The 26,445-nt window shown below is 37.7% G+C and overlaps 1 protein-coding gene across 3 annotated transcripts in view; it reads right to left on the bottom strand.

Moving 5' to 3' along the window:
* The window catches only part of Rsph4a (Radial spoke head protein 4a), a 241,698-nt gene that overhangs the window by 101,380 nt on the left and 113,873 nt on the right, over nucleotides 1-26,445 (bottom strand). For 2 of the 3 annotated variants that reach the window (XM_090399837.1, XM_090399835.1), the window contains exon 8: nucleotides 15,858-16,011. The exons of the other annotated variant lie outside the window; for it this stretch is intronic. In XM_090399837.1, coding sequence (XP_090255963.1) covers nucleotides 15,858-16,011 — 154 coding nt within the window. The remainder of the gene's footprint in view (nucleotides 1-15,857; nucleotides 16,012-26,445) is intronic. 3 annotated transcript variants of the gene reach the window in all.

Raw genomic sequence — 26,445 nt, 5'->3', positions numbered from 1 at the left:
GAGATGTTAATAATAACAGAAAAGATAATTCCAGGTTAGCCCTTCATTTCTCAAATACCAATCAGAACATTGAATGGGACAAAAGTTCTATGCCATATCTAGAGGAAGACTTTCGTAACCATAACTTCAAAGAAGTTACTGTGGTAATCCATTCAAAAGGTAGCCTCAATAGGAACCAAGGGATAATCCTTGCTGATATATGGAAGATCCTCATAAGATCACTTAGTACACCAGAATTCAACTTCACTACAAATTACAGAACGCACTTGCATAACAATGTCTGACATCACACATGCTCAATGCGTTTAATGTAACGCGTCTTTTGAATTTGTATAATGTTTAGTACTCATTTATGTTTCTTGCTTGACCTGTTTTAAGGTTTTTTTATCACCTTATGCATGCCCAGACGAAACCAACAGTTCAAGTTGGCGAAACTAGTCGGCTCAATGTGTTATTAAAATCTTCAGCCAATATATCCCAGTCTAATTTTATTATTGAATTGAAGTCGGTGGTCGAAAAAATAGAATTATCATCTTATACTTCTGTATTCTAGAGCCCCCTCTGACTGCATCACTTCAGTTTTTGGTCTTCCTCTGGTACATTTCTCACCACCTTAGCATTAAACATCTGTTTTACTAACATTTAGCAGAACAGATGTTTGATGCTAAGATAGCAGATTGTTCTATAGATTCTACATTGAGAACGCAGTTTCAATTTTCTCTGTTCCTATTATCCTGGTTTTGTCTTTCTATTGCTATATGTTTTTCATACTAAATTTTTTATTTAAAGAATCCTGGTGATTTCCACTGGATTTGTTTAGGAATATAATATTATCTGCATAAAGCAAGCAGCTAGGTTTGATATCTCAAATTTATCAGGTTTAATGCTACTTTTTTTCATAACATGATCTACAGAGATGATGAATAACAATGGCAATAGTGTGCACTCTTGCACTCGTGTCTTACACCTGAGTTTATTACACGTAACCATCTTTCTGTACTTCCTTTAATTCTGAAGTTATCCTTGTAGTTTTTTGTTAGATAACTATGGAATTTTGTTTTAAACTGATATTTATTTTTAATCACTGGTGACAACAGGAAACTATTGAAGATATTTTGTATACCTTTTTCAAACAGAGAATATGAGGTTAAGTTAAAAATTGTCATCATCAAATTGCTGCCATGTACCCTCAAGGAGGTGTACAGGATATGATAGTACTACATAAAAAACATTACATCATTATATCATTACTAACTTCCTATCTACAATTTTCCACCAAATCAGTCTCTGTTACCTATCAATACTCCAACATTATCAAATCTTATATTTCTATCTTCTAAGGCACTTTTTATCTTATCAATCCATCTATATCTTGGTCTTCTTCTTCTGGGTCTTTTTCCTGCCGAACTAGCTGAGAACACTTGTTTTGTTAATCTTTCCTTTCCCATTATGTTTACGTGACCATGCATACCACCTGAGATTAGCTCTACCGATGCATTCCATGCAAACAATGTCAAGTTCTTTCCTAATATCCTCGTTTTTAATATGATATTGCCATTGATGCCATCTGTTTACGCCCCTAATCTTTTTCAGGACTCTCATAGCTGCGGTCTCTAGTCTTTGGTCAAGTGTTTTACTTCTGACCCAGCTCTCAGATCCATAAGTTAAAACTGGTTTGAACACTGTATTGTATGCAGTTAATTTAGTGTTCCGACTAATTTCTCTCTTATTCCATATGAATTTATTCAATTGACTTCCCACTATACCAGCTTTGCTGATTCTGTTGTCTATTTCTATATTTAATTTACCATCTTCACTAAAAATCGTGCCTAAGTAGTTGAAATGTTTTACTTGTTCCACAGGTTCTCCATTCACAACACAGTTGACATTTTCAATGATTCTGCCTATTTTCATTGTCTTTGCCTTGTTATTGCTGACCTTCATACCATATCTATAACTACAGTTATTCAATTTAGTCAGGGAATCTTGCAGACTTGTACCGGATTTATTTAGAAGTATAACATCATCCGCATAAAGCAAAGAGATGAAATTAACATCTCCAATTTTGATATCAGGTTTAATACCACTTTCCTTCATAATGTGATCCATATAGATAATGAATAACAAAGGGGATAATGTACATCCTTGTCTACCACCAGATTTAACATTAAACTATCTTCCTGTACTTCCTTCAATTCTAACTGCTGACTTACAACTCAAATAAAGACTATCATCATCATCATCAAATTCCTGACATGTGCCCTCAAGGAGTGTACAGGATATGATAGTACTACATGAAAAATTTACATCATTACTAACTTCGTATCTACAATTTTCCTCCAAATCAGTCTGTTACTTGTCAAGACTCCAATATTATCATTATCAGATCTTATATTTCTATCGTCTAAGGAACTTTGTACCGTATCAATCCACCTATATCTTGGTCTTCCTCTGGGTCATTTTCCTGCCAACCTGCCAGAGAACACTGGTTTTGCTAATCTTTCCTCGCCCATTCTGTTTAAGTGACCATACCACCTGAGATTAGCTCTGCTAATGCATTCCTGGATGCCGACAATGTCTAGTTCTTTCCTAATATCCTCGTTTTTAATATGATATTGCAATTGATGCCATCTGTTCATGCCTCTAATATTTCTCAGGACTCTCATATCTGCGGTCTCTAGTCTTTGGTCAAGTGTTTTACTTCTGACCCAGCTCTCAGATCCATAAGTGTTTTTAGTGTTTTGACTAATTTCTCTCTTATTCCATATAAATTTATTCAGTTGACTTCCTATTACCAGCTTTGTTGATTCTGTTGTCTATTTCCATATTTAATTTACCATCTTCACTAAAAATCATGCCTAAGTAGCTGAAATGTTTTACTTGTTCTATAGGTTCTCCATTCACAATGCAGTTGATATTTTCAATGCTTCTTCCTATTTTCTAGTTTGAACACTGTCTTGTATACAGTTAATTTAGTGTTCTGACTAATTTCTCTCTTATTCCATATGAATTTATTCAGTTGACTTCCTACTATACCAGCTTTGTTGATTCTGTTGTCTATTTCCATATCTAATTTACCATCTTCAGAAAACATCATGCCTAAGTAGCTGAAATGTTTTACTTGTTCCACAGGTTCCCCGTTCACAACACAGTTGACATTTTCAACAATTCTACCTATTTTCATTGTCTTTGTCTTTTTAATTTTGACCTTCATAACATATCTATTACAAAAGTTATTCAATTTAGTCAGGGAATCATGCAAACTTGTAGCGGATTTATTTAGAAGTATAACATTGTCCGCATAAAGCAAAGAACTGACATTAACATCTCCAATTCTGATATCATGTTTAATACCACTTTCCTTCAAAATGGGATCCATATAGATAATGAATAACAGAGGGGATAATGTACATCTTTGTCTCAAACCAGATTTAACATTAAACCATCTTCCTGTACTTCCTTCAATTCTAACTGCCGACTTATAACTCAAACACAGACTAAGTACTGCTTGATATAATGCCCCATTGACACCATATAATGGTAGCGTATTAAATAGATTTTCTCTTGGCACCTTGTCATATGCCTTTTCTAGATCGACAAAACTTAAATACAGATCTGTATTATATTCCCATGATTTCTCCACTATTTGTCATAAAGTGAAGATCTGATCCTGACAGCTTCTATTTGGCTTTTCTTCCACAATTCTTCTCTACCATTTCTCAAGTATACTTGCATAGATCTTTGCCAGGAACACTCTAGGGAAATACCTCTGTAATTTTCACATTCAGTTTTATTTCCCTTTTTATATATGGGTACTATTAGAGCTCTACTGCAATCATCAAGAATTCGTCCCTCTGTCCAGGCTTTCTGAACTATGCAGAGCAGCTACTGTAAGACTTTTATACCACCATACTTCAGCATTTCTGGTCAAATATCATCTACTCCTGCTGCCTTTCCACATTTCAAGCCTTTGATGGCTTTTTCTACTTCAAGTATATAACTAAAGGGCTACATGGTGTGTAGTGTTTTCAGAGAGCTCCTGAAAGCTAAGTATAATTTTGAGTGAAAATTGGAATATTGGTTTAAATTTTAACATAGTATTATTTATTTTTGGTAGCCTGTTGTGTCTGTGTGAATTCTGCTTTATTTAACTTAGTAGTTTAATAATACGTTTCATAGAATAGCACATGGTGCCAATGTGACGTAACATAATGGCACCCAAAAATACGATGCCTTTGTTCAAAAACTATAATGTGAGGGAGTTTGTCAAATGTGATGTGTGTGTGGGATGTATGCATTCCCAAAGGAGGCTGGAGTTTGGATGGAAAGTGAGGAGTGGTGGGAGAATGTGCAGAAAGTATAAGCAAAGTGAGGAATTGAAGTATGTGTCAGGTCGTGAGATAGTTACGGTTGAAGAAAGCCAGAATGTGAGTGAAAATAGTGGCTTGAGAGGAAATTGCGATGTAGTACAAGATCGCAATGAGAGTGGTGATCAAAGAGAGAGTGAAAGCAACTATACAGAGAGAGAAAATGGTTTAAATGATGAAAAAAATGAGAAATTATTTGTAGGGAGTGAGATCGCTAGGTTGCACGCAGTGATACACAGTGCGCAGCGAGAGTTGGAACACCTGCAAAACTTTTTCCAGAGTGCCTCGGAAATAAACAAGTGTTTGAAAGGAAAAATAAACGTAAGAGTGGGAGAGTTTCTGAAATGAGGGAATGAGTGTTGTATGGTGACTTGTTATTAAGAGGAGTGATAGATGGGAGTTTAACTAAATCGTACTTGCCAGGTGCTAAATCTAAGGATGTAAGTAAGAGTATTAGAGCGCAAAAAACAGAGGATGAAAGAATTGATAGTTGTGGCAGGTATGAATGAATTGAAAGGAGATAAATTTTTTATGAGAGAGGACTTTAAAGTATTGTTAAAGGTAGCGAAAGAAAAGAGTGACAGAGTTAGGATGGTGAGTCTGTTGCCGCGGTATGACAGAGAGGAGTTTAGAAGGAGGGCCATAATCGCAAATGACTTTATGTGCAGATTATGCAGACGGTGTGGTGTGGAATTCGTGGACATGTGGAATGAGTTTGATGGGCAAAAAGATTTATACAAGATAGATGGCCTGCATTTGAATGGATTTGGTGTGCGGAGACTGGAAAAAGTGTTGCTGAATGAAGTGAAAATGGATGTGCAGAACCAGGGGAAACTAGAACTACCAAGGGGGGGGGGAGTGGATATGCGGACATCAGTGAGACAGTTGAGTGTAAGAATGTATATAATGTACCCGAGCCAGTACTAAGGACAAGAAATCGGAATGGGATAGTTTACAATAACGCATCAAGATAGGGGTGGGACAAGGGACCTCTGCATTTCATGTATACTAATGCCAGGAGTATTAGGAACAAGAAGGAAGAATTTTTGGCCTCGATTGGCTCTTCCTGGCCACAGGTTATTGGCATTAGTGAAACATGGCTTATGGAAGATGACATAGTTAGTGGGATAGAATGTGTAGGTTATAGTGTGTTTAGGAGGGACAGAGAGAATAAAATGGAGAGGAGGAGTGTTATTGATGATAGCTGATGAACTTCAGCCAAGGAGAATTGAAGTTGTATTGCAGGATAGTGAAAAGAGCTCATTTGAGGCTATTTAGTGTGAGATTGAGACTGGCAGAACAAAATATACAGTCGGGTGCTGCTATAGACCAGGTGATGGAATAGATGGCAGAGATAGTATGCATAAACAAATTGATGAAATAAGTGGAAGAAGGGTAATTATTATGGGGGATTTCAACTATGGTAACATTGATTGGAAGGAGGAGAGGACACATGTGAGGAAGGAAATGGATTTTATTCAATTATTAAGGGATAACTATCTGAGACAGCATGTAATTGAAAATACTAGGGGTTTGAGAGTGCTTGACCTGGTAATAGCATCTGAGATTTTCACTGTAATGAATATGACCATGTTGCCACCTATTGGTGAGAGTGATCATAAGGTCTTGACCTTGGAGGTGGCTAAGGGTGTGGAATTTTCGATTAAGACAGGGCATATGTGGAATTACTGTGCTTGCAAGTATAACAAGCTTACGAAATTGCCTAGATCAGTGCCATGGCATGTAAAACTGTAAGGTCTGGATGTCGAGAGCATGGGAAGTGGTCAAGGAGCATTTACAGGAGGTTATGGCTGATTGTATACCTAGGGTCCAAATAGTAAAACAAGTAGGGGTTAAATGGATGAATAACACCATTAAGCTTGAACTGCAAAAAAAGAAACAACTGTGAAGGGAATTTAAAGAGAAAGGTGACCAGCAGGCACACGAACAGTATAAAGTGCAAGCCAGAAGGGTAACGAGTGTGGTAAAAAAAAGCAAAAGTGGATTATGAAAGGAAACTAGCTATGCAAGCTAAAGAGAATCCCAAACAGTTCTTTCAATATGCTGCAAGCAAAAAAAAAAAACTGTACACGGCAGAATAATTTTAAGGAATGACGATGGTAAGGAGGTCACCGAATCAGTCGATATAGTGGAATTACTGAACGAGCACTTTGCAAGAGTATATCATCCAGGTGGTGACATTGAAAAAAATGAAGGAACCATTAGTTTATATGGGAATTATGATGAATAAAGTGGAGGTGAATAGTCTATTACAGAATCTTAATGTGAATACATCTATGGGATTGGATGGTATACCAGCACGGGTCTTACGTGAAGTGGCTAAAGAATTATCAGTGCCCTTGACCATGTTGTTTAATCTGAGTCTCGGGTCTGGTTTAGTCCCAAAGGTGTGAAAAGAGGGGAAAATAGTTCCACTGCATAAAGGAGTATCCCAAACTACTGTTGCTATTTATCGACCGATCAGCATATCAGGAGTCATTGTCAAGGTCTTGGAGAAAGTAGTCAAGGGAAAAATACAGGAATGGATTGATGAAAATGAGATACTGTACGGGGGACAGCATGGCTTTGTGAAGGGTAGATCATGCCTCAGTAACTTGCTCAAGTTTTATAACACAGTGACGGCTGAACTGGATAAGGGAAATGGGTTTACAGTGATACTGCTGGACCTGGCTAAGGCATTTGACAGGATACCACATGGAATTCTAATCCATAAACTACAACATACAGGAATGGATATAGGGCTGGTGAGATGGATAGGTGGGTGGTTGATGGAGAGATATCAGAGAGTAGTTTATTCAGGAGTAGAGTCCAAAAGATGGCCTGTGACTAGTGGTGTGCCGCAGGGTCCTGTTCTTGAACCATTGCTGTTTAATTTGTTCATTAACGATATAGGGAAGGATCTAAGAGGAACAGTTCATTTGTTCACTGATGATGCAAAGTTAGGTAGGGCAATAGTGAATGCAGAAGATGTCAAAATCTTGCAGGAAGACTTGAATAGATTGGAGTTCTGGGCTAAGAAGCATGGATGTCAATTTAATGTGACAAAATGTAAGGTTATGCATTTTGGGGTGAAAAGATTAGCAGCAGTATACGATATTGGTGGAACTGTACTCCAGGAGATTGATGAGGCCAGGGACTTGGGAGTGTTGGTGAATAGGGAGATGAAGTTTAGGGGGAACATTGCAAAAGTGGCTAAATCAGCTCATCAACTCACTTGGTTGTTGAAAAATATTTTGACGAGCAGAGACAAGCAAGTTATTGTACTTCTGTACCAAGCCTTGATAAGACCTCATCTCGACTACTGTGCCCAGATTTGGTCACCTAGGTTTCTTCTTGATGGGGAGGAGGTGGAGAGGATCCAGAGGCGAGTGACCAAGATGATAGCAGGTCCATTTGAAAGATTTGTGGGTTACAGAAATTATTTGATAGGTGGAAAAGGGGGGGAATATGATTGAGACATTCAAATTGCTAAAGGGTTTCTATAGGATAATTCAGAGGATATTTTTGAGATCAGGACTGGTGGTGGGAGAACTAGGGGACATCTATAGAAGCTGGGCAAGAGTGTGGTTAGAGCTGGGTTCTTTACTTTTAGAGTGGTAAATGAGTGGAATAAGCTGCCAGAGTCTGTTGTGGGTGCTATGACAGTGAAGGAGTTCAAGGCAAGGTATGATAGATACTGTGAGAATGTCGAATAGTTGTGTGGACATGATGTTTAGGGCCTCCCTCGATGAGTCTAAGGACTCCATGGAGTCGCCCGTAATAATAATAATAATAATAATAATAAGTATGGATGTGTATTCCTGACTGTATGCCTGTTTAATGTTTTTTACCACTGTGCTATCACTGCTTGTTTCATTTAGCAATTTTTGGAAGTAATTACTCCATACTTCAAGAATATCTTTTTCTATTGTTTTTCATGTCACTTTATCGTATTTAACTCCTTTTACAGCACTCTTTCCTCCATTTCTAAGCTTCTTAAACAATTTCCAGAATTGATATTTATTTTCTATGTTCTTGCCAAAGTTCTCCCATGACTTTTGTTTAGCTAGTTTTACACGGTGTTTCGCTTTCTTACATTTGTCTCTGTATTCTCTAAGAGAAAAAGCTGACTTATTTGCCAGGAACATTTATATGCTTTCTTCTTTTCCTTCACTGCCTCTTTAACTTCCTGTGTCCACCATGGAGTTTTGATTTTTCTATCTTTGCAGACAACCTCACCACATGCCTCTCTGGCTGAATCAATCAGTGTTTTCTTCAAGGCTTGCCACTGAATCTTCAAGGTTTGGTTCCTATTCTCAAACGCTTTCATTTTTTCTTCAATAATCTTTGTGTATTTTACTCTATAGTTCACATCTGAGAGCTGCTCAACTTTTATTCGCTTTAAAACTTTCTTACATGTTATTCTTTTCAATATTCAATTTTATCCTGCTCAAGACTAAATAGTGATCGCTTCCAATTTCAAATCCTCTGTACTCTCTGGTGTCCTGCACCAGGGAGAAAACATCACTATCAACAATATGCAACTTTTCTTATTCCTTGCCTCTTCTCTCCATGTGAATTTGTGCACATTTTTATGTTGGAACATGGTGTTAGTAATAACCAGTCCATGTCCTGAGCAGAAACCCAACAGGTATTTGCCATTATTATTAGCTTTGCTCTTTTCTCCAAATTTTCCCAAAATATTTTCGTATGTCTGACAATCATTTCCTACTCTGCTATTTAGATCCCCAACAAGGACCAACTTTTCCTTTTTCATTGTGTCAGCTGCTTTTTCTAAAGCATAAAAAAATTCCTACTGCCTGCCATTCAAGAAGATTAGCCTCGTATTTTGTGTTGAATACTATGGCTACTCCTTCTTTTCCTTGATTGTCATTTCCTGAATATGACATTTTGTATTTATTGCTCAGAAAGATCTCACCAGTTTTTGTGTTTTTTTTTCAGTCATCATCCCTATTATGTCGATCTGGTATTTATCTAATTCCTCAGCTAGCTCCATTTCTTTGCAATTCAGGCTTCTTATGTTGATAGTAACGATCTTTAACTCTGGTGATGTTGAGTTGGGGTGTGATTTCAGATTTGTTCCAGTAGCTGACTTTTCGCTGTTCATCCTGGTTCCCTGGCAAAAACAATGGGGGGGCCTTGTTTAACCGGGCGATGCCCCAGCCAGCATGAAATTTGGTCATGTTGTACCATCATTTTCTACATTGGTTTAAGCCAATAAGAATACAATTTGTTCGGCTAAATCCCAAATTGCCAGCTCATCCTTGTTCGTTTAGTATCCAGGTAGATACCCAACAGGGCGCACCACGAGAAGGTGAGGATTGGACATTAGGTCAGAAGCCCTGGTCGGTTCTCCGCATTCCTTTAAAGGCTATGTGGAGGTTTCCTCTCAGTTATACAGCTTTGGCCCTTAAGCATCCCAAAAAAATAAAGACTAAGTATTGTTTATTTATGTAGTTGAAAGTTTATTTTGCACTTGGTTAGACTATAATAAATTTAGTTTAATCCTTTATCCTTGTTATTTTTATCCGTGTTTACTCTTGTATCGTAAAGTAAACTTTAGGATACAAGAGCAAACACGGATAAAGTAATGTGAAGACATCACTATCAACAATAACATGGTCAATAAGATTTTTCTTTTCTTTTTTCCTGTGTCTTCTTCATGTGTGAATTTGTGCACATCATTATGTTGAAACATGCTGTTAGTGATGACTAGTCCACGTCCTGAACAGAGATCCAGTAGCCAGTCACCATTATTATTTGCTTTGCCCTTTCTCTAAATTTTTCCAAAACATTTCTATATACTTAGTATAAGTTTCCTATCAAGATATTTAGATCGCCAACATAAGCTTTGCTATTTTCTTTATGTTTGCTGCTTTCTCTAATAACTTGAGAAATTCTTTCACTTGACTGGTCAAAAGTCTCGTATCAAATTTTTTCATTTCTTCATTACTAGAACTTCTGTAGTCCATCAGCACAAACAATTCTCATTGTCCAATTTTTCCATTCTGGTCTATTTAAGGTTCTTAGCTGTGAACTTCACAACTGCAACCATAACTCTGGGATAAGGTGGTTAGCCATATGCCTCCCAGTGTGTCCTATCTCTGTAGATGCATGTGTTCATGGGGCCGGTTTGCCTGTTCTGGGGGATGAAAAACCTGAATTTCTGGGTGAACCCCCACACACACACACCTCCATATGAGACCGGCTAACTCACCTTTAGTCGAAAGAGACCAGATAAAGGTTCCTTACGTCATGGACAGGAATTGAATCCAGGTCTTTCTGACCAAAGGGCTTTGTCTATACTGACTGAGCTGTGGAGGCTCGTTTCCTATCATCAGCATTCATTAAAGTTATCCTACCATAATCATTTTTCCTTTTACTCACTACAAAGTGAAATTTATTTCGCTGCTCATCAAACAGCAAAAGACTCTTTGGGATTTCGTTTGGACTACTCAGCATTTTTTCACAATGTCTAGTTTCCCCTAGCAACCACTCATGCGATACTAGCATCCACATGCAGTTTCCACATATTCCTTTTCTTAACTGAAAATTTCACACATATAGGCATTTCTCATACCATGACTGCATGATCAGTCTCCTTAACTAGAGGCAATGTGGCTGGATACCTTGATTGTAGAGACAAATATTTCACTGCCACCACCACCACCACCACCACTAGATAGTACTTCTCCTAACCTCTATCCTTGATGGTTGCAATTTTTCTGCTATCATCAGTAATATTCCTTCCCATCCCATTTTATCCTCCCTGATTATACATTCACATTCTATCCCTGTAACTACATCATCTATAACAATTCTATCACTTGGTGTATCTTGTAATTATCTATTAGTAGCTACATAAATTCCATTTCCTGTCCCTATGTCATTTCCTCCTTCCAATCTATTTTCCCATAATAAGTACTTGACTTATACTCAATGAGCTAATTTGCCAATCTATGTCATCTCCATCTTTCTTTGTATCTCCCTGGTCTAAATTATGGCAACCAATTACAGCATATATTTTGTCCTGTTATCCTCTGTCTCACGTCAGACATCCTCCAATGTGTTGCCTCCCATGTTTTTCAACTTCTACCCATGCTGCAATTCTTCTACCATCATCACCAATAACCCCATCCCTTATCATTCTTTTTTTTTTTTAAATTTTTATTTTTATGTAGCTCCCCACCCACAAAAGGTTGCAGACCTGTAGTGCATTAGCACCACAAGTGCACTAAGGTTTTTTCTCACCTATTTTATAAATTTTGATAATTTTTTTGCGTTTTTTTTAATTCGTTTTTACCTGGTCTGGAAACCTACTTTGGAGACCAAACATGGAACTTTTTGACCAAGCCACTTCAGGCCTCATGTGGGTTTGCTCCAATAGGTGTTTTTTCTTTTTTTAATTTTCTTTTTTTTAAATCTCAACTTCCATACACGCAAGGATGCAATACCTACAACAACTCATCGATGCTATGTGTGACCAACACATTATGAAGAAAAGGAGGATCTGTTCATGTCTTCCTTAAACAGCTGAAGGCTGTAGTTTTGTGGACAACAGAATGAGAGAGGGGGGGGGGGCTGTTCCAAAAACTGAGATAAATGGAAAAGAAAAAAGAGAGAAAACTGGTCTTGTTTGAATATCTGGATATTATCAAAAGTAAAGGGAAGTAAAGTGAAATTAAAGTGAGAATTAAGTGAGATTGTATATCAATGCTATAAGAAATTATTTGACTGGAAATATTCAGTTGATTGATGATGATGCAAAATTGGGAACAAATGGTAAATTAAGGTAGAGATCCTGCAGATGACCTTAAATAGACTAGCAGTATGGGCAAAGATAAATGGCTGCCAGTTTAATATGGCCAAGGTAATGCACTTTGAGAAGAAGAGATTGCGAGCTGTGTACCATAATGGAAATGAGCTGTAGGAAACTGAAGAAGCCTTGAGATGATTGTGGACAGGGAGTTGAAGTTTAGAGGGAATGTAGTAAATATAGCCTAGCATATTAGGTTAAGTAGTTGTTGAAGAACACACTAACAATCAGGAACAGAGAAGTTATGGTTCCCCTTTATAAGGCTTTAATAAAGCCACATTAGGACTACTGCATACAGATCATTCTCATGGAATGTAAAATGGAATGGAAAGTAAAAAATGCATACAGATCAGGACACCTGGATTCCACGGTGATGAAAAAGTGATGGAGAGGATTCAGAGGTGAGTGACAAAGATTGTGGCAGGTCTATGGAATGCTCCCTATGAGAACAAATTGAAGGCCTGTGGGCTAAAAAAACCAGCTGATACACAAAAAAGAGGAGACATGATAGAAGCATATAAGTTATTAAATGGGTTTTATAGGATTGACACTGAAGAATTTTTTCAGTACATGGCAGGAAGGGAAAACGAGGGGTCACCCATGGAAATTGTACAAGAATGTAGTTAGCAAGGGTGTTAAGACTGGATTTTATGCTTGGAGAGTGGCGAATGGGTGGAACAGGTGGTAAGTGCTTTGTCAATGAATGAATTTAAGAAGAGGCATGATAAATATTGTGTGAATAATGGATCTCCTGCAATGAGTCATCTGACTCCATGGAAATACCTTTCTAATACAGTTCTGGAAGATGTATAAGGAGGAAAGTAAATTAATAATAATAATAATAAAGTTCAGTACTGCACATGCTGCTTTAAGGTGCTAGCTGTCCATGATTGTCAAATTAATATGATAATAACAAGCAGAATTTTGGCAATAACCCATAAATAGCTTAAGTGAACCTCTAATAGATATTCAGTTTTTAATGTTGTAGACTTCCAAAATAAATAGATGTAAAACTACTTATATCTTTGATGTTTAGTAATTAGATGAGGATGACATCCTAACAGGAATAGAGATGGAAGGGTATGATGTATTTTGTGGGGGATAGAAGGGGTAAAATGGGAGGGGGGGAGTGCTATTAATGATAGAGAAAGAGTTATGTCCATACAATGTAGAGATGCAAAAGGGAAATAGTGTCAGTGGTTTTGAGGCAGTATGGTGTAAGATAGAAGTGAATGGAATGAAATACTTGGTTGGATGTTGTTATATACCAGGTTATGTGGATGATAGTGATTATGAAATGTATAATCAAATTAGCCAAGCAAATAAGAAAAGAGTTATCATTATGGGCAATTTTAATTATGGCAATATAGACTAGAATGATGAGATAGCAACTGGAAATAAAGAAGATGAGTTTCTTGAGTTTTTGAGGGATAACTACCTTAGACATTATGTAACATAGGGCACACGAGGATTGAGGGTCTTGGATTTGGTCATCTCATCAGAGGATGTAATTATAAATGAGATTTCAAATCATCCACCAATTGATGACAGTGACCTGGTGATTACCTAGGTGGTTGAAAGCAGTTTGAGAACTTCTATAAGAAAAGGGTATATGTGGAACTACAAAGGGGGGGGGGCAATTATGAAGAGCTCAGGAGACAACTTGCAGGTGTAGCATGGAATGAGGAGTTAGCTGGAAAAAGAGATCAATGCAGCTTGGGGGATTTTCAAAAACTATCTAGTAGATGCAATGTCTAAATGTATTCCAAGGGTGAGAAGGTTAAATAAGGTAGGTGTGAAATGGATGAATAAAAAGATTAATCATTCACTACAGAGTAAAAGGGCATTATGGAGGCAACATAAGAGAAGTGGAAATAACCAATTCCATGAGGACTACACAAACCAGGCAAGACAGGTGACTTGGTTGGTGAGGGTAGCTAAAGAGAGATGTATGAACAGCAGTTAGCTAATGAAGCCAAAAAGAATCCTAAGGAGTTCTTTCGATATGTAGCCAGCAAAAAAAAAGAATGATTATGGAAGGATGGCACTGATTGAGAAAATAGTATAAAGTTAGCTGTTGCAGAAGGTGTGGTGGAGTTACTTAATGAGCAGTTCATAAAGGTCTTTCAATCTTGTGAATGTGACTTCATAGAGAGATTGAGAGCAGTTACTGATGGGGAAAGAGAGACTAACTGTAAGTGAGCAAGAGGTGTATGGGGAGTTGAGAAAACTAGATGTAAATAAGGCTGTGGGACTTGATAATATATCACCACGTATTCTGAAGGAATGTGCCAGGGAGTCGACGACGGCCTTGACATATTTTTTAATATGCGTCTTGCACTCCATCAAGTTCCTAAAGAGTGGAAGGAGGGCAAGATTGTGCCACTTCATAAAGGAGGTGATAGAACTCAAGCATCAAACTATAGGCCTATCTCTGTGTCAGGTGTTGTAGTTAAGTTGTTGGAGAAGCTTGTGAAAAATAGGATCCGGAATTGGGTTGACAAGGATGGTATTATCTTTAATACCATTAAAGATTACCGCATGATAAGTTGATAGTTAAACTAGAGCAGATGGGGTTGGATATTAGATTAGTGCATTGGATTGGAGACTGGCTATCTGATAGGTATCAACAAGTTGTGTATGGGGGAGCAATACACAGGAAAAGGAAAGTTCCTAGTGGTGTGCCTCAGGGGTCTGTTTTAGGGCCATTGCTGTTTAACTTGTATATTAATGATATTGGTGAAGATTTGTGGAGATATTCAGTTGTTTGTAGATGATGCAAAGTTGGGATGAACCATGAAGAGTAGAGAAGATGTTGTGGCCTTGAATAAATTGAGTGAATGGGCATGTGAATGGAGATATGAGTTCAATGTTGCAAAATATAAGGTTCTAAAATTTGGAAAACCAAAATGGGATGCAGAATTTATGCTTGGTGAGAATATATTGTCGGATGCAAGAGGTGATAGTGAATAAGGATCTGAAATTTAGAGGACACATAGCCAAAATTGTGAAGACAACGCAAAGGCTTCTGGGAATGATGCAGAGGACACTGACGTGTAGAAGTAGGGAGATTCTTGTTCCATTGTATAAGGCTTTGATTAGGCCACACATGAACTATTGTGCCCAGATTTGGTCACCTGGTTTTCAGAAGGATGAAGAGATGTTGGAAAGGAACCAGAGGCAACTGACTAAGGTAGTTTCTAACCTCTAGAATCTCGCGTATGAAGATTGAGAAGATGCAACTTGCAGAGTCTGGTGGACAGGAGGAAGAGGGGGGGGATATGATACGACCTAAGTTAGTGAGGGGTTGTTATAGGATCAATGCTGGAGAGGTTCTACAGAAAATAGTAGGAGATCAGGGGAGAACCAGAGGTCATCCCTGGAAACTGTATAAAGAGGGTGTGAGATGCAGGTTTTTTTCATGCAAAGTTGTGAATGCCTTGCCGGAGAGTGTGGTGTCTGCAGAGAATTTGTGTGTGTGTGTATAATAAAAGGACCTCCTAGATCAGTCTTTGACTCCATGGGTTCTTGGGTAATAATAATAATAAAATTATAGTGTGTAACTGTATTGCATTGGTCATGCAAGCTCGAGAGAGCTACCTACCTTTTATTAAAGTTATAAAGTATATAGAAATTTTTACTTCAATTTATACCTTCAGAAGGAGCTTCATCTACCAGTTCTTTATGTAAATCATCTTTAAAGCAGTAATAACCTCGAGGTGAAATATGAGTAGATGCTGAGATACGTGAAATCTGTGCTCTCAAATAGTGAGCTTCTTTCCCTTGAAATGGAGGCTGGCTTGAAATCTTAAAGAAAAAGCAGAATTGAAAATAAATTAATATGACTTGCAGAATTTTTAGGCGTGCACGCAAGTGCACACACACACACACTCACGCACGCACGCACACAGTATTGAGAGCTGATGCAAGTTAAGTCCATAAAAAGTTTTCCACTGCAGATTCTCTCAAATTTTCTGAAGACACCACGTTCTCAGGCAATGCATGCCAATCACTCACAACTCCCCTTGCAAAAAAACCTGCTTCTCACTACCTTGCTCACACCCTCCAGGGATGACCTCTCCCAATCTCTCACCATTTTATGAAAAACCTCTTCAATGTTAATCCTATTACAATCCCTTACAAATTGTACTTCTCTATCACATCACCTCTCTTCCTCCTATCCACAAGACTCTGCAAAGTGCATTTTCGTACATAGATAGAAAATTAGGTGAAAAATTATGTAACATCATAATTACAATAGTGATATACAGGGTGTTCGGGATAAATTTGACAGTTTCGTAAGCAAAAAGAAAATCTTCTTTGTATCTATTAAATTTAATGAATTGACAAAAAAACATTACAGGCAGAGTTAATTACAATACTATCAACAAGATTTACTCAAAATAACCACCATTAGCATCGATCACAGCTTCAATTCTGCTTCGGAACCTCGAACAAGCTGATGCTACAGTCTCCCTGGGAAGGGCCGCAGAAACTGTTTTAATTTTATCCATTAACTGGGCTTTTGTATTACTGGAAGTGCGATTGGTGTCTTTTTCAACTGCGCCCCATACAAAATAATCCATGGGGTTAAGGTCTGGGGAGTTTGGAGGCCAAACATTTGGACTGGTGAAGTCGTAGAAATTTTCAGACAACCATTTTTGACTTTTCCCAGAGGTGTGGCAAGGGGCCGAATCCTGCTGCCATACATACGGCCTACCATTGGCTACCCTTGTTATCCAGGGCTTGACTACAGTTAGCAACTCCACGAACAAAGCCCGAATTCCAATGCCAGGGTTCTTCAACACCTGTTCCTGCAGATTTGCGAGGAATTCTGCTGTACGAACGCAATCAGATCGTCTGCTAGGGATCTTTCTTCTTGCTACATCCTCGTAGTCACCATTGCAAGTCTCTAGTTCATGCCTGATTGTTTTTACTGTATTCAGGGAGCATTGGGCAGCAGTCGTAATATCCTTATTTTGATGGCGGGCACGAATCATCATGATACAAGTTATTCTCTTCCATGATTCAGGTGGGTTCCAGCTATCCATCCTTTCTGACATCTTGTATATGAATGAAGAAGGGTCCAAACTTTTAAATGAAGAGAAGTGTGTGTTAATACATGTAACTTACGGAAAAATATAATTAATTATAAATATGTCAAATTTATCCCGAACACCCTGTATATATATATATATATATAAGGATAAGTCAGAAATTTTCCATGTGTTATATTTATAATGAAGATTGTGAAGCCATGAGTTGAGCAGAAGGATCATTACAATGCATAGGTTGTGTAAAAAGAATGGGGTGCAGATAGAGCACAGTGAATTTGATGTATGGAAGGAAAATGAGTGATGGACTATACTTGAATGATCTGGAATCAGGCATCTAGACAAAGTTGTTCAGTAAGATTCTTGTAGAAAGGCTTCAACGTTGGTTATACATGCTTATTGAATAACTTAAGGAAATTACAATGTACAAATGATATAAATTAAATTAAACTTTAATCTATATTTCCAATATTTCGGCAACGTCACGTTGCCATCTTCACAGGAACTTAAAATAAAGACACGTGCATGCAGGCACTACACACAGTAAATGAGGACGAAGCAGGAAGCTATTGTTTCTCCTAAAAGTCCTGATGATGCCCCCTAGGCAGGCTATGTAGGTATTCTTGGCTGTTGGGCTGAAGGTCTTCTGATGTAAGTATCCCAAATTTCAGGCAGTCTCATGCAACCAAATTTGTTGAGGTTTGGCATGTTTCTTAGGGCTGAGGCGGCTTCCATGAAGAGCCTTTCAAATTTGAATTTACTACGGTGTATTACTGTGGCTTTCTTACACCGTATTCTGTGGCGTGAATCAAGAGCATGGTCTGCAAGACCAGAGTGGCTGTACTGGTCAGTGATATAATGGTAAGTTTTGATGTCTCCTTCTTATTCACAAATATCCCACTCAAAGAAATGTTAGAGCTAATCCAAGCTAAATTTCTCAAGATATCTCAGCCCTATTTCAGTTCACAATGAACTCAGGCTATTTTGTTTGGCAAGGAAAATTCTACAAACAAATAGAGGGGACAGCCATGGGTTCACCACTCTCCTCACCCAACTTCTTTATGGAGACTTTTGAAGAGAAAGCCTTAAACTCTGCCCCACAAAAACCAACCATACGGCTTCGCTACGTTGATGATGTGTTCGCTATTTGGCCACATGGCTCTGATACACTCCTCTCCTTCCTAACACACTTAAACAACCAACACCCCCAGAATCAAGCTCACCCTGGAAAAAGAGAAAGACAACAGCCTCCCTTTCTTAGACACACTAGTCACTAGCCAGCCTGATGGAACCTCGGTTTTCTCAGTTTATAGAAAACCCACCCATACAGGCAGATACATTCACCAACAATCCCCCCCGACACACACAACAATATGGAGTTATTAAGACACTACACAGCAGGACTAAACCTATCTGTTCAAATGACAATGCCCTAACCACAGAACTAAACCACATCCTCAACACTTTCAGCCAATGGCTACCGCCCCAAAAAATCCAAAAAATACTGAAACCAGTAAACCACAACTCCCTTCTCCCCTTTACAACAAGGATTACTCTAAATCCATCACCATTCCCTACACCCGAGGCACCTCAGAAAAAATTACCAAAATCCTAAAAAAAAAACATGACTTGATCTCATGTTATAGACCATATAAAAAATTGGCATCCCTTATCCACTCCACTAAGACCAACCACTTTCCCTAGACCTACCTGGTGTATACCTGGTCCCTTGCAGCTGTAAGCTGTCCTACTTTGGCCAAACAGGCAGGACAGCGAATATCAGAATTTCAGAACACAGAGACTACATCCGATTTCACCAGTACAGCCACTCTGGTCTTGCAAACCATGCTCTTGATTCACGCCACAGAATACGGTGGAAGAAAGCCATGGTAATACACCGCAGTAAATTCGAATATGAAAGGCTATTCATGGAATCAGCCTCAGCCCTAAGAAACATGCCAAACCTCAACAAATTTGGTTGCATGAGACTGCCCGAAATTTGGGAGACTTACAAATGAAGACCTTCAGCCCAACGGCCAAGAATACCTATAGCCCACCTAGGGGGCACCATCAGGACTTTTAGGAGAAACAATAGCTTCCTGCTTCGTCCTCATTTACTGTGTGTAGTGCCTGCATGCACGTGTCTTTATTTTAAGTTCCTGTGAAGATGGCAATGTGATGTTGCCAAAATATTGGAAATATAGATTAAAGTTTAATTTAATTTATATCCTTTGTATGTTGTAATTTCCTTAAGTTATTTAATAAGCTTGTTCAGTAAAAATTTGGAAGTGCTAGGAAACAAGATCTTATAGGAGAATGCAGGTGTGTGTGTGTGTGTGTGTGTGTGTGTAAAAGAATGATTAAAAAAAAAAGGCTGAATGTAGTTTCACAGGTTGAAAATGGAGTGAGATAGTTGATATAAGTCAGGTGGTTGTGGGGAAAAGAGAATACTATCATTCATGTAATGATAGCAGAAGTACTTTGCGTCTCCTAGTCTATATAATAATAATCTCCTAGACAGGAGATTATTATTATTATTATTATTGCACTCTCCATGGAGTCGGCAGACTCATCATGGGAGGTTCATTCAACTGACAACATATTTATCATACAGAATCTTAAAATCCTTAACACTCCTTGCATTAACAACACATTCTGGTAATCAGGGCCGCTCCTAGGAATTTTGCCACACCTTCCCCCTTATTTTTCGTATAGTTTACGCCAATTTTGCCGCTCTGTGCAAATGCACATTTTGCACCGTCGGTAGAGCCAGCCCTCCTGGCAATGCATTCCAATCACTGACAATTCTCCATGTAAAAAATCTACTCCTCACACACCTCTTCACCATGTTCGTACATAACTTTCAGGGACAGCCACTGGTTTTTTCTCTCTAGCTTTCTACTCTTTTTCTAATCCCATTTGGATTAATTCGATAAAATCCTCTCACTAATTTAAATGTCTCTATCATATCTCTTTTTTCCCTCTCCACCAAACTCTGCAATCCACATTTTTTCACTCTCTCCCTCTCTCTCTCTCCATAGCCAGCAGTCCAAAGTCCTGATATTGTCTTAGTCATTTGCTTCTGGACACTCTCCAATGTCTCAACATCGCACTGAAAACCAGGTGACTAGATTTGAGCAAAACAGTCCACGTGTGGTCAGACCAGTGCTTTATACAGTGGCACAACCACTTCCTTATCACTACATGTTCGAGTACTTCTTATCATAGCAGCACTATGATGTGCAGCCTTTGCAACACTATCAATATGATCACTAAACTTCGGTCTACTGTCACTCAACATTCCCAAATCTCTAGTCTCATCCACTTCCTGCAGTACAGTACTGTCAATATAATACATAGCCTTATATTTCTGTGCTCCAAAATGCAACACCTTTCACTTATTAATATTAAAACTACAATCCCATCCTTTTGTCCAAGTCAAAAGTCTATCCAAATCTTTCTGAAGGAAAATGACATCAGCATTGCTACTTATAATTCTTCCCAACTTTGCATCATCAGCAAATAACTGAAGATCCCCAGTGTCCATATGATATATTGTTTATAAACAAGTTAAACATCAGGGGCCAAGAACAGAACTCTGGGGCATGCAACAGGTTACCATCCTTTTTTTTGAGACGCTGCTCCATCATACACACCCTGCTGGTATCGTTCACAGAGCCAAATCTCTTATCTATCTATCCAATATACTATATATTTCCATCCTCTGCAGTTTGTACATCAACTTATCATGTGGTAATTTATCAAACACTTTTGCAAAGTACAAGAATATCACTGTATATGATTTTCTCTTATCTAACATGCTTATTACTTTATCATAAAATGCAAGTAAACTGCTAAAACAAGACCTACCATTTACGAATCCATGCTAACCATCATAAAGAATACTATATCCATCAACCCAATCCTGTATTCTATTCCAAACCAATATCTCGAACAACTTGACTACAACTGCAGTTATACAGATTGGAAACTTCTATCTTAGAACCATGCTTGTGGAGTGGTACTGCTTTGCCTTCTTTCCACTCCTTAAGAACCTTACCCACTGCAAAATTTTGATTAAATAACCAAGTCAAGGGCATAGCTAACTATTTTGCATGTTCCTTAAGAATATGTGATGATCTGTCATCCATTCCCACAGCCTTATTAACATCTAACCCAATCAACACCTGATATACCTCTGATTCTTTCACTTCAATTCTCCTAATACTTGCCATACCAGTAAGATATACGCTGATAAAGTGCACGTTCAATAATTCCACTATATCCTTTGCAACTGTTATTCTGCTACCATGACTATCCATTAGTGTCAATCTGCCATAATTATTCTTTCTCTTGCTTGCCACATAGCAGAAAAATTCCCTGGAGTTAACCTTGGCCTGACCAGCCAATCACCTCTCATACTGCACCTTTTCTTTCTTTACCATGTGCTCGTCACTTTTCTAGCCTGAACTTTATACTCTTCATGGATCTGATCACCACAAACTGTCTTGTACCTCCTCCATAACATTTTCTTTTCCAACACAGCTTACCTGATTTCACTGTTCATCCATAACCATATCACTCCTACTCTATTTACTCACTTAACCTTTGGTATATAGTTATACATTGCTTGTGTCAGATACTGCCTTGTGAATTTCCATCCACTGTCAACATCTTTTCTGTTCCACTTATCTATCCAACATACTGATGCTAACTGTCAACAGAACTTCCTATAATCACCTGGTTTATAACAGAAAACCACATATATTCATTTTTGGCAGTAAACTTTTCATTTTTCGCCACTTCCCAAATAAGTAGCTTGTGATCACTCTCATCAACTGGCAGCAGTGTCAACACCTCGTTAACAACTAATCTTGTAAAGTTATCACCAAATCCAAAACATTAAAGCCTCTAGTTGCTTCAGTCACATGCCGCTTAAGATATTTATCTCTCAGAAACGTAACAAGCTCACTCTCCTTGTTCCCATACACTATCTCCTCCTTCCATTCTATATTCCTGTAATTAAAGTCTCCCATCAGGATCAGCTCTTTTTACATGCCCAACCAATTTGACTAAACATTTCACAATTAGTATTCTCTATATTCCCTAGTCTATAACTATATCCTATCAGACATACTAGCCTGTTAATTTCAACTTCACACCACACAGATTCAAAATCTTTTGTGTGTGTGTGTGTGTGTGTGTGTGTGCGCGCGTGCGCGCACTATCAACTTCCACACGTTGTGGACACAATTCCTCTGCAGCCACTAACAGTCCCCCCCCCTTCTCACATTCCTATCCTTCCAGAAATTATATATCCTTCTATTTCTATTCCTGACATTACATCCTACTCAGTCAACCAAGTTTCACTTATTCCAATTATCTTTTGGCATACTGACTCAATGAATGCAACAAACTCAGTTTTATCTCCCTCAGTCTCACTAGCTTTCATTCCATATTTGTTTCTTTCATTTATGTTATCTTTCATTCCTTAAGTCTGTTTCACATTTGTTAACTTGTAATAAAATATCGCACCTCCTACAAATCCATACTTTTTTTTTGTCTCCTGTTCAGTTTCTTCATAAACATATCTCTCACATTTCATCATGCATATATTACACTCATGACATCAAACCATTTTTGAAAAGTCTATCATTAACGGCACTTGATTTTTACAATGCTCACCTATTCAACTTCACATATTATGTCATTATTGGTTGATTTACTTTACTGCTAAAAAAAAGATTCACAAGCTTAAAATTATGCTTTGGAGCTGTATCCATTTAAAAAGAGATAATGAGACAAATCTACTGGTAAGAGGAGTGCCTGAGACAACAGGAGGCTATCCATGGAAGTTTCAAAGCAAGGAATAAATTTTTTTAGACAGAGAGAAGTGGGCAAGCCAAATGCACTATCAAAATGGATGATGAGTGGTTGATCTCGTGTGTACTACCATTGTGTTTCATTCAAAGAAGGCAAGAATCCAAATTTCGATTAATAAAGTTAGTAAGAATTTCCCAAGGCCAAAAATCATGCTGACACACTAAATTATCAAAAATAAACAATAGTATACTAAAATTCAAGCAATATCGCCAATTATTAAGCAAAATAGTACTTATCTTTTCTAGAGCTCTTTACTAACACTACACTATGTTGTGGCCATTTCTATATGTATATATAATATATTTCATGCAGTATCCCATCAAATGCCTTTGTAAGTCCAACAGTATCACAGTGTCTCCATTACCTTTATCCAACTCAAATATTACTATCTTTATCATTATCAAATATCTTTCTTATAGAAAGTGAGTAAATTACTAAGGCAAGACTTCCTTTCCCAAATCCATGCTGCCTTCTACAGAGTATCCAACAATATAACAATAATATTGTTATCCAACCATTTTAAATTCTGGCCTTCACTAAGTCCAACACACTATGTCCCTTTGTAAAGTCCAACAGTATCACAGTGTCTCCATTACCTTTATCCAACTCAAATATTACTATCTTTATCATTATCAAATATCTTTCTTATAGAAAGTGAATAAATTATCTTTCTTATAGAAAGTGAGTAAATTACTAAGGCAAGACTTCCTTTCCCAAATCCATGCTGCCTTCCACAGAGTATCATATTGTTATCCAACCATTTTAAATTCTGGCCTTCACTAAGTCTTTGAATACCTTATTCAAACTGGCCTATAATTGATTTTCTAAGTCCGTCTAAGGTTACTCTTTATGTAACAAAACTACCTTGCTTTCTTTTCCACTCCTCTGGCACCCTGTCAGTGATAAAACAAGCTAAACACACTGATCACAGATACTATTAATTCTCTTGCACTTTCTCATAATACTAGCATAATACAATCTCGCCTCATCTTGTAATATCGGGGGGGGGGGGGGTCTCTATTATTATTTTTATTTTAGCTTGTCGATGCTGTGCCTTTGTAATATTACGTGGTATTCTATCTTACTGTCTGTGCCGCCATTGTAATATTATTAGTTTTCTCTATCTTAACCTCTCTATTCGTTGTATAACATTGCTTTCTTTATCCTTGGCTTCTATAATTTTATTCGTTAAACTTTAACCTTATCTTTTTCCTTTCATGTACTCGGTTAATCTTATTTTTCCTTTCTCTACTTTCAGTATTCTTTCCCTACGCCGATGATCTCTAGAAATTTACTTAATTATTACTAGCTGTGCCACTAAAGTTCTCCAAATGGCATAAGAAATTATTTATACTTCCAGTAAAGTTCCTCCTCTATAATTATATACAGTCATGGCTAACTCTTAACTCAAAATTCGTACCAAATTCCAATCTATCCCGCTCATAGGATCGATTTATTTTGAGAACAGTGCAGTTGCAAAAAAAAGATCAGATGGCACTCCTTTTAAATATAACAAACATGTTTATTTATACTAAAACAGTAATACAAGGTATGCACTAAAAGGATGCTACTTTCCTTTCCTCTCTAAGCTAAGCACAAAAAAAATATCACATAGGACAAATTCTTAGGCATGCAACAAATACCAATGATGTAAATTATTAAACAATTAAATTAGATAACTATTAACTATCAGCCCATTTACAGTTTAGGAATTTCCATGCTTTGATTAATTATAATCTCCAATTCCAACCTTCACATAAAAACATAAAATTCTTCAAGCAAACTACTTCTCATAACATTATATTTCTTAATTCTATAATCCTGTCAGTTCTTCTGAACCATTTCTTTACAACACAACGTAAATTAAAATTTTCATTAATGTCTTACAATTACTTTAAAACAGATTCTCTCTATGCAAACAAGTATTCAATCTAATGTATATAGCAGTTCTTTGAATTCAGTCTTTCTAAACAGTCCTTCACATCATATATAAAAAAAAGGTTTTGCAACAAAATTCAACTCACATGACTCCTCCATAGGTACAATGCACTTAGTCATATTTCCTTTACAGACTTATTCTGGATTCCCCTCTACGCTAGGGCTTGATCTATCACTTTATACGTTTCATGGACACCATGTTCTCCTCTGGAATTTCTCGCGGGGCTGGAGCGCGATCTTCCGGCATTGTAGGCACTCGGATGTAAGGTCTGACAGTCAAGGCTCTGTCATCCTGGTCCTGGGCCGCTATTCACTCTGTAAGGTTTCGCCTCCGGTTACCATCCACGACTTCATCTGGGATCTGACGTAGTCCATGGATCGACCCCCTCCTTTATTCCTGGCATCAACTCTGCTGATGCTCCATAGTTGATGCTCGATAGTCGATTCTATGATCCTTTTATTTGGCTTCTCACGGGACCCTGTGCGAAGGTTTTAGACCCCAGATATTCCCGTGCAAACTTTGAATTAAGGTCTGAGACCCCCGTACCTTTCAGGTGCAAACTCTTATCCTTCTAGAAAGTTCTGACTTCTAGATCTCCCTGAAGTGTACGTTTAATCCCTTTTACAGCATAGCGTAACAGCTTCTGATGTATATCGCCCTCGTTTGATATTGACCTTGAAGGTGGTATCGGACTGCTTTGGTTACAATAGGTTTCTTTTTCACCCAATACTAAGTGATAACATCAAATACATTTCCGAATTCTAAAGTATTGCCCTTGAACTTCTATTTTAAGATATTTGTTTATTCTAGCATGTTTAATTCCTCTGGGTCTCTATAGATGGGTTTTGGTATTTACTTACATAGATAAATTCTAACATATTTCTGATTTCTAGGGCATTTTCCTTTGAACTACATATTCATATATCTTCTGTTTACACAGTATCATGTTAATTTTTCTGGGCTGATTTATATGGGCTGTTAGTATTATATACATATAAAATTTACAAGTTTACTTTTTTTTGTGAATTTTTGATGTGACTTCTGTAAAAGTCGGTGCGATAATACTTTGGAAAAATTATGATACTGCATCGAATTTTACAAAGGCCCACCCCTTCACGAAAACGTTTTTTAGACACGAATGTGGATGAAAATATTTTTTCTTTACATTAGCTGTGTGCTGTGTGTTATTCTCTCTCTCTCTCTGGAGGGGACAATACTCAGTTTTATTGGCCTTTTGTGAGTTAAGAAAACACTCAGTCCAATGCGTCAGCTCTTTCTGGTGCCATAGATGTTGGGAATTACATTTGTCAGCGTTGGTGTTCAACTTACTCCTTGGGCATTTATTGTTCACTTTATACCATGCTC

Source organism: Typopeltis vanoorti, chromosome 11 (genome assembly GCF_054136105.1).
Source record: "Typopeltis vanoorti isolate ZY-2024b chromosome 11, IOZ_Tvanoo_1.0, whole genome shotgun sequence".
Classification (NCBI taxonomy): domain Eukaryota; kingdom Metazoa; phylum Arthropoda; class Arachnida; order Uropygi; family Thelyphonidae; genus Typopeltis; species Typopeltis vanoorti.
Note: the sequence above shows the minus strand (reverse complement) of the source record. Positions and strands in the feature narration are given on the sequence as shown.